Genomic DNA, 15,230 nt, shown 5'->3' with positions numbered 1-15,230 from the left:
TTCTGGGTAAAGCAGTTTCTCTTGATCTCACTGTTGGATTTATTCAGGACCACCTTCCATTTATATGCCTTCATTGTAGTCTTCCCCACAACTGGAGACATCTTGGCTATTTTTACCCTTTTTAACCACTTTTACATTTGCAAAACTGGTGTCAGCTTCCTCACAATTGCCGCTGTTCAGCGGGAGAGAGCTCTGGGCTGTTCAGTGTCATAACCTTCTCAGTGCTGCTTTACTCTGACCATTTTTCTGATGTCTTCATCATTGTCCTGAAATATTTTTACCTCTTTGGAGAACAGAACTGTGTGTAAACCCCTTCACCCAAGCAAATCCTTTGAAGGACAGTACCTCTTGTGGAGTGTTTTTTGTGATTTTAGATGACTTGACAATGCCATGTAATATGTTGCGCTCTTTTGGACTGATGAATGAGGTGACCTTTCTTGTCTCTGTCTGTACCAGGATCTTGCTGCATTCTGATGACCATTTCACGAAGTATTATCCATCTTGACTATTGCCAAAAGAGACACAGTTTATTGAAGCTGAAGCATTTGTAATGGCAATGTCCCTACCAGAATCCACTTGCCAACCAATCAGCAGTCTTCTTTCATGCAGTCTAAAATCACCATGAGCTGGTATTCTTGTGAAGTGTCCTGATTAGTGCAAGATGAGAAACTTCAACAAAATGTGTCTTTTTTTGAGTAACACTCCAGCTCGATATGACTGAGTGCTTATTTGACGTCCTGTTAACCCCTTCCTTGTGTTGTCCTTTCTATTATAGTCTGCTGCCCAGGTGACTCGAGATGAAGACTGCCCATCAATGATTGTTCCCAGCCGACCCTGTACGTATCATACCTTCCTTTGATGCAGCACTGCCCTGGATTTGGTACTTAGTTGTCCTGAGTGGTGGGGGAGGGAACAAGGGAGGGAGTTGGTAGGAAGCAAGTTCACCATCCAGGCCACAATTGCATGGGGCATGAGTTCAGAAATCATGTGTTGAATGAAAGTCCCCTGCCCACAATTCCTGCCATTTTCTGAGTGGGAGATTGCATGATCAACCCATGCAAAGTTGTGGAGCTAAATTGACCGTAACACAGTGAAGAAATATGTCGATTACCTTTGGCAGGCTCTTCAGTGGGAAAAAGACTAGAGTTATAGGGTCATACAGCACGGAAACAGACCCGTTGGTCCAGCTAGTCCGTGCTGCACATAATCCCAGACTAATCTAATCCCACTGCCTGCTCTGGCCCATTCCCCACCAAACCTTTCCTATTCATGTACTTATCCAAATGTCTTTTAAATGTTATAACTGTACCCACATCCACCACTTCCTCAGGACGTTCATTCCACATGTGTAAACAATTTTCCCCTCATGTCTTGTCTAAGTCTCTCTCTTCTCACCTTACAAATGTGCCCCCTAGTCTTCAAATCTCCCATCCTAGGGAAAAAAAACCTCTCATAGAATCTATCTTTACCTCTCAATATTTTATAAACTTTTATCAGGTCGCCTCTCAACCTCCTGCGCTCCAGTGAGAAAAGTCCCAGCCTCTTCAACCTTTCTTTAGAACTCAGACCATCCATACCTGGCAACATTCTGGGAAATCTCTCCTGAACCCTCTCCAGCTTAATCATATCCTTCCTTTAACTAGCGGGCCAGAACTGGGCGCAGAATTCCAGAAGATAGCTGGAGACTTTTCCCCAGAGCAGAAATGGCTGTCATGAAGGATCATAATTTTAAGGTGATTGGAGGAAGGTAAAGGGGAGATGTCAGAGATAAGTTATTTACACAGAGAGTGGTGGGTGTGTGGAATGCACTGCCAGTGGTGGTAGTAGAGTCAGAGACATTAGGGACATTTAAGTGACTGCTGGACAAGCACATGGACGCATTAAATTGAGGGGTGTGTAGGTTAGGTTGATCTCAGATTAAGAGATATGCTCAGCACAACATTGTGGGTTGAAGGGCATGTACTGTGCTATGCTGTACTATGTTCTATGCTCTATAAGCAGCCTCACCGATGTCCTATTCAACCTCAACCTGACTTCCCACTCAGCACCAGGGATCCGGGTTCGATCCCACCCTCGAGCGTCTGTCTGTGTGGCGTTTGCACATTCTTCCTGTGTTTCCTCTGGGTGCTCTGGTTTCCTGCCACATCCAAAGATATGCAGGTTAGGTGGATTGGCCATGCTAAATTGCCCATAGTGCCCAGGGATGTGTAGGCTAGATGGATTAACCATGGGAAATGCAGAGTTAAAAGGATAGAGTGGAGGGGGAGGAGTTGTTGGGTCTGGGTGGGATGCTCTTCCTGGGGTCAGGGTCAACTTGATGGCCAAAATGACCTGCTTCCACACTGTAGGGAACTCTGTGATGGTATGAAGTATAATGTTTAGAGGATAGCAATCTAATAAAGATATCAAGCCGATTGTTAAGGAGACAGCATCATCTTAAAGAACATAGATTTGAATTTATGTAGCAGCTTTGATGAGATCACCATGTCCCAAAGCCCTTTACAGTTGATTTGAGAGGACTGTTCCCATTCTGGGAATATTGTAATCAGCCAGTCTGCACAAAGCAAGATTCTACAAACAGTGATCAAACAATGAATTGTTCACTGGGGAATAAATAGTGACAAAGACTTAACAGAACTAGCTACAGGAGGAGGCCATTCAGCCCCTCGAGACTGTCCACCATTTAATACGATCATGGCTGATCTCATCTGAGCTTCAATTCCACCTTCCTGCCCGGTCTCCATCACCGTCACTCATGAAATGTCTGTCTGTCTCCTCCTTCCATTTACTGGGTGTCCTGACATCCACCACGTGCTGAGGCAGTGAATTCCACCAATTCCCGATCAGACGTCAAGAAAATAAATTCTCCTCATCTGTCTTTTAAATGGGGTGGACTCTTCAGTGCTCTGTGAAATACCTGAGCAAGTCTCTCAGTTCAGGGCGATTCGGAATTTGCAACAAATGCTGATCTTGCCAGCGGCACCCACCTCCCTTGAAAGAATGAGAGGCCAGAGAGAGGGGGTTCCCATGGCACATTGGGAATGGACCAGGGTTCCAGTCTCACCTCCTCCAGACGTGTGTCATCATATCACTGAACAGGTCAATGAAAATAAAAATATAAGGCAGGAAAGATTTATCCAACTGGTTTCAGTCCTGAGAGGCTCTAATTGTCTGAGCTGTTTTGTTGGCCACTTTTCCAGAAGTAGAAAAAGGTCATGGAGCATTGAAACAGGCCCTTCAGCCCACCATGTCTGTGCCGACCAACAAACGCCAGACCACACTCATCCTATTTACCTGTACTTTGTCCATAGCCGTCTCCTCCCCAGTATTTTGAGTACTCCTCCAGGTGCTTCTTAAATGTCCAGGTTTGTACCTCCACCGCCCTCTCAGGCAGCACGTTGTGTATTTTCAGTACTCTCTGGGTCAAAAATCCTTTCTCCAATCTTCTCTAACCTTAAACCGAAGGCATCTGATCATACACAGGTCTGCCATGGGGAGAGGCTGAGGACAGGAGTGATAAATGACATGATTTGATTTGACGTGATTTGATAGGGCCGACTGAAGAAAAGTGTGGAGTAGTTTAAAATGAGAGGTCACAGGTATGAGACAATCAGTAATGAATCTGGTCCGGAATTCAGGAAGAATGTCTTTACCACAAGCAGCGGGTAGATTGAGGAACTCACTTCCATGGGGAGTAGTTGAGGTGAATAGTTTGGACAGATTTAAAGGGGACACTGGATAGACCGTAATGAAAGAATCAAAGGGTGTGATATGGAGTTAGATGAAGAGGGGAGTTCCCTGTATCCCAGAATGATCCATTTAGGCCGAATGCCTATGAAAATGTTCAGCCATTGGGTCCAGTGGGAGCTGGAAAGACGTTGCTGTTGTTGGGTTTATCACTAAGCGTGGGTGGCAGGATTTCTGGCCAGCCCTTCATGATTTTCTTCTGCCTTTTCCTCACCAGTTCTGCGACGTTGCTTTCCTGACTTTACCACCAAAAATGGAATTCTGACGGTGGCCAACAAGACCACGTTCAAAGACGGCCAGGGTAGAACCCGCAACGTGACAGATCTGCGAGACGCAGCAAAGTAAGTCACTCCTTCTGACTGCAACCTTCCAGCTCCTTACCGCAGAGAAATCGCCAAGGGAGTTTGATGGAGTAAATCAGGAGACAGTGTTTCCTGGGGCAGGAGGGTGAGGGAGCAGAGGGAGACAGATTGAAGGGAATCGGGGAAAAGCCCCAGGGGGAGGGGAGGGGAATTGTTGTACACAGTGAGTTGTTGGGGTCTGGAAGGTGCTGCCTGAAAGGGCGGTGGGAGCAGATTCAATCAGAACTTTCACATGGGAACCGGGGAAATATTTAAACAGGAAAGCATTGCCAGCCAACGGGACAGGAATAGGGAGTGAAATTAATTGGGCAGATATTTTGAAGAGCTGTCACAGGAAGATGGTCCAAATGGCCTCAACCTATGTTGTAAGGTTCTATGACATTATGATCTCCCTTGTTGGAGTCTCCCATTCAGCCTGTTGTAAAATACCCATTGTGAGGGGGTTGTATAGAACCTGTGCCTTTAATAAACCAGCTGTCTCATTGTTCCATTGAGCTTTCCCATGAATTGCCTGAATGGCCTTTGTTTCCATTTTGTCTCCCATAGCCAGCTTGATAATGTCTCAATTGCTGACAGACAAAGGTGTTCATGTGGCTCAGAAGCAATGAGCTGAGAATCAGTTCCAAAGACAGTCTGGGAATTAGAAACTCATTCTCCGTGTAAGTTGGATTGTCATAAAAAGTCAGTGGGTGTACTGTGGTTCCTGTGCCCATCTGGGTGAATATCACCCAATGCAAAGGTGGTTGGTGGTAATTAACTGTCTTATCAAGTCAATCTGTTACCAATCGGAAAGAAAATACATTTTCTAAGAGTAACTTGGGATGGGCAGAGGTAGCAGCTCCTCAAGAGTGAAGCAGCATGAACTATACAAACACCATGCTCCCTCCTAATGCTGCCCCCCCGCCTCGTCAATCCTGTATTCCCAAAGTTATTCCACCAACAGGAGAGTGTCAGAGTGGGAAACCTCAGCGAATCTTCCCATTTTGCCAGTTGAAACATGGGTCATTCTTTGAGAATTCACTTTGTTGCTGAGACCTAATTTTACAATGTTCTGATACTTACTCTGACACCTATACTAGATTACCCTGGCATCTCCTTTAAATTTACTCTGACTCAATTCTAGCTATTCTCAATAAATCCTGATGTCCCATCCTCAAATTATTCTAAAAGCTGCTTTAAATTTCCACTGAGGACCCTTCTGGATTGACTCTGATTCCTGTTTTAAATCATTCATTTCCCATTCTAGATTTACTCTAGCATTACTCCAGAGCCATTCTCTTTTGTGCTTTAGATTCATTCTGATAAATGCTCTGAGATTATTCTGTTACCTGTCTTCAGATCAATCTGATGTATGTTCTAAATTTACACTTCCTTTCTGCTCTAGATTTACTCACTCACTACTCTCGAGTGAATCTATTGTATATTTAAGATTCACACTGTTCTAGAATTGTTCTGGTGCCCTTTCTAGCATGGATATGTTGTATACTCTAGATTTATTCTGGTATCTGTTCTATGATTAGTCTTTTACCTCTTCTGGATTTTGTCTACTATCTGTTCTGGACTCACTGTTCACTAATATTCTTTTATATCCCCTATTCTAATGAATATTATATCATCCTCTCCCTCTGTAAGTCCCTTCCCCCAAACTCTACACCTTCAGCATGTCCAAACCTCTTTCGCAGCTTATCCCTTTTAAACATGTTGTTGTGCACTGTGCATTCTCCAAGGAGTATCAGGCATTGCACTCTGCTGCATCTATTGGTTTCCATTACTTGTCCTGATTGCCCTGTTCCCCAGGAATCAGTGTAAAGGTGTGTGTCCATGACCTTTCATGTTAATATTGCAGTGATGGGCTACGGAGCCATTCAGGAGTGAGGGTTTTCAGCTGTCACCATCTGCCATGTCTGGTTATTATTTTAAAAAGGTTCATCTGTTATTTGCTAGTTGTGAACTGATGAGATTATATCACAGTCATTAATCCTCTGTGAAGTGTGTGATCTATCATTAATTTTGTGACTCAGATTTCTGCGATGATATATCCAACTGTCAAGAGAAGCAGGACTGAAAAAATTGTCCTAAAAAATAAATATTTTCAGTAAAATCAGGAACTGTGTAATAATCTGATCTTGGTGTTCAGTTTGTAGATAGTATCTACTCAGCTGACAAAAGGGCAATGCTCCAAAAGCTTGTGATTTCAAATGAATCTGTTGGACTGTAACCTGGTGTCTTATAACTGTGTGACTTCTAACTTTGTCCACCCCAGTCCAACACTGGCACCTCCACATCATGACCAAAACATAGGACTACCCACGATCATTAAGACTATCTCTATGTACTGTGCAATATCTACAAAGGATGAATTAATAAAACCTTAATGTGTATTCCCTCCCTGATCTTGTGCCCCTATTTCTCATTGCAAGTGTCAATGTAAACATGTCATGGTTAGGTTCACTCTCCCACCCCTCCTCATGGCAGGAGTGTGTAATTACAACCTGACACAGTTACAGATGTTCAGCTCGAAACAACAGATATATTAAAAACATTGGGTTGCCAGGAGTGATTGCAACCTCAGCGTAATTTTGATTTATCTCCTTCAATCAAGCCAAGGCTCCTCCATTAGGCTTTGGTGTTTTGCATTTATTCCTGTGAGTATAAATATGTTCTTCATCAGTGATAACAAATAGTCTTTATTTTAAATTTACAGCAAGGTGACCACCATCCGCCACGGATCCAAGAGGTGTTGCAATAATTTTTGGTGTAATCCTAACAGTTTGGAATGAGCTGGTGTGCGTTAAACCTGCATGAGCTGTTTGGCTGTTCAGTTTGTTAATCTTGGAGTTTGGTTGGAATGTATGGACCAGAGACGTGATGGTCAGTGCCGATATGTTTGCGAAATTCAGTGTCGAAATGGGGTGAAAGATCAGAGGGATATGGGAGTAAAGCTCAACAGGCCAACAAATCAGTGGGAGTAAAGCTCAACAGGCCAACAGGAATACAATTACACCGCAGAGCAAGTTGTGTGAAACTTGTTCGAAATCTTGTTTAGTTTACACTTGGAATATTGTGCAAACTTCTGACCACCATATTCGAAACAAGATATTGAGACATCAGAGAAGGTGGAACAATATTTAAGTACAAAGGTTTGAAAAGTTTCTACCTTTCAGCAGAGGGTGAATGGGCTGTGACTGAGTTCTCCAGATAAAAGGAGGTTGAGGAGTGACTTGACAGAGCTGGTTCAATTCCTGCAAGGATTTCATGTCATCATCAGGGAGAGGGATGTTTCAGAGGAGGAGACCAGAACTCAGGGCCTTTTGTATAAGATAATCCCTAATAAATGCAGTCAGGAATCCGTCTCCCAGAAAGTAGAGAGAATATGGGACTCATTCCCACAGAGACGAGGGGGGGGAATGTGAGACTCACTCCCAAAGGGAGAGGAGGGGTGGAATGTGGGACTCATTCCCACAGGGACGGGGGGAATGTGGGACTCACCCCCAAAGAGACGGGGGGGAATGTGGGACTCATTCCCACAGAGACGGGGGGAAATGTGGGACCCACTCCCACAGAGACTGGCGGGGGGGGGGGGGGGGGGAAATGTGGGAATGTGGGACTCACTCCCACAGAGATGGGGGGGAATGTGGGACTCATTCCCACAGAGACGGGGGGGAATGTGGCATTCACTCCCATAGAGACGGGGTGGGGGGGGAGGAATGTGCGACTCAATCCCACAGGGACGGGGGGAATGTGGGACTCATTCCCACAGAGACGGGGGGGAGTGTGGGACTCACTCTCACAGAGATGGGGGGGGGGGGGGGAATGTGGGACTCATTCCCACAGGGATGGGAGGAATGTGGGACTCACTCTCACAGAGAAGAGGGGGGGAATGTGGGACTCACTCTCACAGAGACGGGGTGGAATGTGGGACTCACTCCCACAGGGACGGGAGGAATGTGGGACTCACTCTCACAGAGATGGGGGGGGGAATGTGGGACTCATTCCCACAGGGACGGGGGGAATGTGGGACTCATTGCCACAGGGACGGGGGGAATGTGGGACTCATTCCCACAGGGACGGGGGGGTGGGAATGTGCGACTCATTCCCATAGTGACAGGGGGAAATGTGGGACTCACTCTCACAGAGATGGAGGGGGGGGCGGAATGTGGGACTCATTCCCACAGAGACGGGGGGGAATGTGGGACTCACTCCCACAGGGACGGGGGGAATGTGGGAGGGGGGTTGTGGGATTAACTCCCACAGGGACTGGGAGGGGGAATGTGGGACTCACTCTCACAGAGAAGGGGGGGGGAATGCGGGACTCACTCCCACAGAGACTGGGGGGGGGGGGGGGGGATGTGGGAATGTGGGACTTACTGCCACAGGGACCGGGGGGGGGAATGTGGGACTCACTCCCATAGAGACAGGGGGTGGGGGAATGTGGGACTCACTTCCACAGAGTCGGGGTGGAATGTGGGAAAATTCCCACGTTGGGGGGGGGGGGGGGGGGGAACGTGGGACTCACTCCCACAGGGACGGGGGTGGGAATGTGGGACACACCCCCAAAGGGAGCGGATGTGGTGGGGAGAATGTGGGATTCACTCTCATGGTTTGTGGGTTGGAATATTGTGAATATATTGAAGGTGAATTAACTTTAATATGTGAGGCGGAAAGGAGTTGAAGAAGACGGTGAGAGGAAGAGGGAAGAGGCAGGAGAGTGATGAAGTTGGGAACAGGCAGAGCATGGACTGCTTTGGCTGAAAGAGCCGTTTAGAGAGTGTGTTATTACTGAGAACTTGGTGCCAAAGATTATGTTCATTGGGTTAGAGACCAAGGTGCCCTTCACCTGGAGATCATTGTCATCTTCATGATCAAGAAATGCCTTTGGATCCAAAATGGAGTGTGTCATGCACTGGGAGTGGGAGGGAATACCGATGGGTTAATGGCAAGCACTCATTCTGACTGGCCAGCTGCAGCCTGTCTTTGTAAAAATGAATAGAGCTGGTGACTGTGTCTAAACCAGGCCTACCCACTGGCTGTCCATTCCTCAAGGGACCACTGCTCATCAGTGGGCCAGTTTGGATTTGATGGGTTGATTGGCCTCCTTCTGGGCTATAGATCTTAACATTAAAACCTTCCTTCATGGAACATGGGCATCACTGGCTAAGCCAATATTAATTGCCCCTTGAGAAGGTGTGGTGAGCTGCCTTCTTGAACCGCTGCAGTCCATTTGCTTTGGTTGACCCACAATGCTCTTAGGGAGGGAATTCCAGGATTTTGACCCATCAAAACTGAAGGAACGGTGATATATTCCCAAGTCAGGATCACTCTTAAGACCCTGAGGCTTGACAAGGTCAATGCTGAGAGATGTGTCCCAATGCGTTCACATCGAGAATGAGGGTCATAGTCTCAGAGTAATTGCTCCACTACTTTGGTCTGAGATGAGCAGAAGTGTTTTTACTCTGAAGTTGGTGAGGCCTTGGAATTCTGGAGAGCTGTGGGTTTTCAGTGATTGAGTATTTCAGTTGTGTATCAAAAGTATATCCACATTATTATCAATAGTTTCTTTGAATTTACATCAGCCAAGTGCTTCAGAAATTGGGTAAGAGAGGTGAGGGATTATGATCTTACAGAATAAAACAGGTTCAAGAGGACAATCGGCTTGTTTCTACTCCTACCTCTTGTCTGTTCTTCTGAGCTGGACCCTGCCAATGGGAAAGTGGGAGTGAATGATGTCGTGATGGGTGACAGGAAGGTCGGGATAGTTGTTAGTCTGAAAGTTGACAAAATGACTTGAGTCAACAGGAACATCGGAACACAAAGAAAGTACCTTGCTGCAGGAAATGTCATGCCTGTTATTCAAAGGAGTTGCTGAAAATGTGTTGCTGGAAAAGCGCAGCAGGTCAGGCAGCATCCAAGGAGCAGGAGAATCGACGTTTCGGGCATGAGCCCTTCTTCATTCTGCTCATTCCTGAAGAAGGGCTCATGCCCAAAACATCGATTCTCCTGCTCCTTGGATGCTGCCTGACCTGCTGCGCTTTTCCAGCAACACATTTTCAGCTCTGATCTCCAGCATCTGCAATCCTCACTTTCTCCCAATCAAAGGAGTTGCCATGCCTCTGAGCCAGGAGGCCCAGGTTCAAGTCGCACCTGCTCCAGAGGCTGTGTCAGAACATCTCTGAACAGATTGATTCAGTGATAAGCAATGGCCAATGGTATTAATCCAGAGAGTCAGTCTGGGTGAGACTGAAGCCATATGCTTTGACAGACCTGGTTTCACTGCCCTTGCTCATCCTTCCTCCCTGTCCATTGGCACCACGCATGGTGTCTTTGTGCTGGAGCTTAATACCTTTGCTTAACAAAAATATATCTATTTCTGATTGAAAATTAGCATTGTTCAAGCATCCACTGCTGTATGTGGAAGAGAAAGTTATAAACCTCTCCCACCCTTCATGTGTGGAAGTGCTTCCTAACATCTCTCCTGAATGCTCCAGCTCTAATTCTCAGACAATGCCCCTGGTTCGAGAATCCCCAACCAGTGGAAATAGTTTATCTTTATTTACCCTGTCTTTTCCTGTTAATGTCTTGAAGACTTCAATTAGGTCACCCCCTAACCTTCCAAGTTCTAGAGAAGACAGGCCTCATTTGTGTAACCTTTGCTCCGTACCTATCCCCTGAAAGCCAGAATCTTTCCTGTAAACCTCCATTGTATTCCCTCCAAGGCTGATATATCCTTCCTTAGGTAAGGTGCGCAGAGCTGCTCACAGTACTCCAACTGCGGTCGTTGGAGTAACGGCAGCTTATGTTATTTATCCTGCATATGTTAAGGGTGCTATATGAGTGTAAGGTATTGTTGTTAGCTTGAGATCTGACCCAATCAAATGCTTTAAGGAGCATTTATTCCTCGACCTAATTTCAAACTGCTTCGTGATCAGGTGGCTCACCATCTCTCACAGATGGCAGTTCCAAAAATACATCAGTTTCTCAAGGAAGCTAAGGTAGTATTGACAGAATCCTGTGCTTCTTGGCAGGATTGAAGATTATTGATTTATGCAAATTTGCAGAATGGTTTCCGGAGTCCCTGTAACCAGGACTCAGCCTCTGAGGTGGTTTAACAAGAGGATCATTAATATCGCTGCTGTCTGTGTGTCAGTGGTTAAGAAGGAATGAATATCTCACAATCTGAAACCTGCTTTCTGTACTCATTGAGGTCAGTGGTGAATTGTTGAGGAATGGGCCATGCCAATACGACAGGTTCCCTGGTCAAATAGAAGAGAGAGATCAGCATCTGGGGCTGTGAATCTGAAAACAACAATGGATCTTCCTTTGTTTAGCATCTTTAAAGTGGTAAAACATCACCCAGCAGCCAGAAACCAAGAAATAATCGACAGAAAGATAAAATAAGGAGATATTAGCACAGGGTACTGACAGCTTGGTCAACAAGGAAGTACAGGATGCAGCCACCCTGTCCCTGAATCCTATTTCTCCATTTAGTGAGGTCATCATTGATCTCCACTTCCTTGCTTTCTCCCTGTGGACACCAAACCGCACCCTGCCCCAACCGCGGGTTTAAAGTTTACCGGTCGTTAAGCACCTGATGCTATTTGTGGGAGCAAGTTCCAAAACCTGCATCGAGATTGTCCGCCACCAAATCACGGACCGAGCTGATAGAGTCCACAAAGATGTTGCTGCTAGACTAACCAATGGCAAAGAGAAATCCACCTGATCTCATCCTCATCAATCTACCTGTCACTGATTCATCTGACATTGATAGTGTCAAAAGATGTGACGACCGCACAGTCATTACAGAGAGAAAGACCCGTCTTCATGGATATCCTCCATTGTGTTGTGTGGCACTATCACCGTGCTAAATGGGACGGACTTTGAACAGATCTGATAACTGAGGATTGGGCATCCATCAGGCGCTGTGGGCCATCAACAGCAAGAGAACTGTACTCCAGCACAATCTGTAACCTCCCGGACTGGAATATCCCTAACTCAACCATTACCATCAAGCCAGGGGATTGAGAAGGAGCAAATTACTGCAGATGCTGGAACCTGAACTGAAAACAATGAATGCTGGAGATCCCGGGGGCGGGGGGGGGGGGAAGGGAGAAAGCAAGCTAACATTTCAAGTCGAGATGACTCCTTGTCAAAGCTGAAGTGAAGTGTGGACAGGACAGCATTTATGCAGTAGTTTAGTTACAGTGCTGGGGACGTTCAGGTTAAGTGTCTGACCTGAACTGTCAACTTTCTTTCTCTCCCAGCACTCCCAACCCCACCCCCCACCCCCAACCACTATGCATAAATAGTGCTTTCTGTACTCATTGAGGTCAGTGATGAATTGTTGAGGAATGGGCCATGCCAATACAACAGGTTCCCTGGTCAAATAGAAGAGAGAGATCAGCATCTGAGGCTTCACACTTCACTTCAGCTCGGATGAGTCATGGAGACTGTAAACATTAGCTTGCTGTCTCTCCATGGATGCTGTCTGACCTCCTGGGATCTCCAGCATTTTTTGTTCCAAGCCAGGGGATCAATTCTGGTTCAATGGAGAGTGTAGGAGGGCATGCCAGGAGAGGACCAGGCAGACCTGAAGATGAGGTATAAACTTGGTGAAGCCACCAAACAGGACTACTTCCAAACAGCATAAACAGCCAGTGATAGACAGAGCTAAGCGATGCCACGACCAATGGATCAGATCTAAGCTCTGCAGTCCTTCCACATGCAGTGGTGAATGGTGGTGGACAATTAAACAGCTCACTGGAGGAGGAAGTTCCACAAACATCCCCATCCTCAATGATGGAAAAGCCCAGCACATCAGTGCAAAGGATAAGGCTGAAGCATTTGCAACAATCTTCAGTCAGAGTGGACGATCCATCTCGGGCTCCTCCAGTAGTCCCCAGTGTCACATTTACCAGTCTTCAGCCAATTCGATTCACTCCACGTGATGTCAAGAAACGGCTGGAGACACTGGATACTGCAAAGGCTGTGGGCCCTGATAACATTCCAGCAATAGTGTAGAAGATATGTGCTCTAGAACTTGCTGCTCCCTGAGCAAAGCTGTTCCATTGCAGTTACAACACTGGCATCTACCTGACAATGTGGAAACTTGCTCAGGTATGCCCTGCACATAAAAAACAGGACAGATCCAATCCGGCCAGTTACTGCCTCACCAGTCTCCTCTCAATTCAATGAAAGCTGGTTAGATCCTCTCTTAGAAACATAGAAAACAGGACCAGGAATAGGCCATTCAACCCTTTGAGCCTGTTCTGTCATTCATTACGATCATGGCTGGTCATCCCAGTCAGTCTCTGTTCCACTTTCTCCACATAACCTTTGATCCCTGAACTAGACAGCACCCTCCAAACCCATGACCTTGACGTCAACCCCCAGGAAGGTCAAGGGCAGCAGATACATGGGAACATCACCCCCTTCAAGTTCCCATCCAAGCCACTCCCCATCCTGACTTGGAAATATATCACCATTCGTTCACTGTCGCTGGGTCAGAATCCTGGAATTCCCTCCCTAAGGGCATTGTGGGTCTACCTACAGCACATGGACTGCAAGAAGGCAGCTCACCACCACCTTCTCAAGGGGGCAACTAGCAACACAACTAGCAAGATTCACATCCTCCAACTGAATACAAGTAATCCTTCCTAAGGTGTCGTATCTGGGCGCACTCACAGTGACTCCAAGAGCACTGCCTCTGGGACCTGGAGTGACTGCCACAGTGTGGCCTAACTACAAGAGAAAGGTGACTGGAACTCTGCTATATCCTAGTCCTTATCGAGGAGCAGGAAAATTGATGTTTCGAGCATAAGACCTTCATCAGGAATGTGACGTCGATTTTCCTACTCCTCGGATGCTGCCTGATCTGCTGTGCTTTTCCAGCACCACACTCTCGGATCTGATCTCTAGCATCTGCAGGCCTCACTTTCTCCTGTGTATCCTGGTCCTTGAGTTGCAAAAGCTAGATTTTGTTTCTGTACCTGTTAATGACATTTTAATTAATGCAGTTTTTATTTTAATTTGTAGTTTCAGGCCCTTTATCTAAGGAAAGATGTAGGGGCACTGGGGGCAGACCAGAGACAGTCCACTCTCTGAAACTAGGGGCGACCTCGCTCGTTCTGCCCTTACACTTGATTTGCTGATGTCACTTTGTGACATGACGCTTCTATCTACAGAGCAATGTATGAACAGCACTGTGGGTGTCCTGATCTCCCATGGACTGCAGTGGTTCAAGGAGGTAACTCACCATCACCGTCTCCAGGGTAGTTAGAGATGGGCAATTCGTGTTGCCCCTGACAGAGATACCTGTGTCCCATAAAAGAGTAAAAATTAAGCAAAGAGGCAGGAGTGGACTGTACAAATCCTAAAGACAGCTCCACCATTTAACAGGATCACAGCTAATATGTAACTTCGACACCAGTAATTCTCAGGGCCAGGCAGGAACATGGATCTGTCGTTTCTACCAGAGCAGCTTTGATCTTATTGAATGACAGAACAGGCTCAAGGGGCTGAATGGCCCCCTCCTAGACATTACTTGTCAAGTCCCTGAGAGTCAATTTGAAAACATGAGTATCTCATTCCTCATCCCCGATTTCACTCATTTATAATCGCAGTGAATAATTTCAGGCCCCAGGCAAATTGGAGGCAGATCCTAGTTGGGATCCATTAGGCACAGACAGGGTACTGTCCCTCAGCTGGTAACACAGAGGTTAATGCAGGTCAGTGCTCTGGGGACACATGAGTTCTAATTCCACCTCAGGATTAGATCAGTTAATATATCTGTAATATAAAGTGGGTCTCTGTGATGTGACCCTGACAATTATCATCAAAACTCATCTGGATCACTAATGTCCTTTGAGGAGGGACTCTACCTAAATTACTCGGTCTGGCCTAAGTGTGACTCCAGACCCACAACAACGTGGTTGACTCTTAACTGCCCCCTGGGCAATTAGGGATGGACAATAAATGCTGTGCCAGCCAGTGACATCCACGTCCCGTGAATGAATCTGAATAAACTTGTGATTTGCCAACTTTAGTTAGAAGTATTCCTGGAGATTTTGTCACATGATCCCCTGTCCTGCTCCCAAACCCCAAACACTCTTGCCATTGGTTGTACAA

The 15,230-nt window shown here is 46.3% G+C and overlaps 1 protein-coding gene across 5 annotated transcripts in view; it reads left to right on the top strand.

Annotated features, from left to right (window-relative positions):
- slc44a5b (solute carrier family 44 member 5b) overlaps positions 1 to 15,230 on the top strand; it is a 290,000-nt gene that overhangs the window by 194,611 nt on the left and 80,159 nt on the right. For 3 of the 5 annotated variants that reach the window (XM_043698569.2, XM_043698570.2, XM_043698568.2), the window contains exons 7-9: positions 776 to 836; positions 3,965 to 4,088; positions 6,814 to 6,846. In XM_043698569.2, coding sequence (XP_043554504.1) covers positions 776 to 836; positions 3,965 to 4,088; positions 6,814 to 6,846 — 218 coding nt within the window. The remainder of the gene's footprint in view (positions 1 to 775; positions 837 to 3,964; positions 4,089 to 6,813; positions 6,847 to 15,230) is intronic. The other 2 variants (XM_043698572.2, XM_043698571.2) reach the window with 1 other exon arrangement.

The sequence above is a fragment of the Chiloscyllium plagiosum genome, unplaced genomic scaffold, assembly GCF_037043375.1.
Source record: "Chiloscyllium plagiosum isolate Xiang-an unplaced genomic scaffold, Cpla_swu_hap1 HiC_scaffold_9, whole genome shotgun sequence".
NCBI lineage: Eukaryota > Metazoa > Chordata > Chondrichthyes > Orectolobiformes > Hemiscylliidae > Chiloscyllium > Chiloscyllium plagiosum.
Note: the sequence above shows the minus strand (reverse complement) of the source record. Positions and strands in the feature narration are given on the sequence as shown.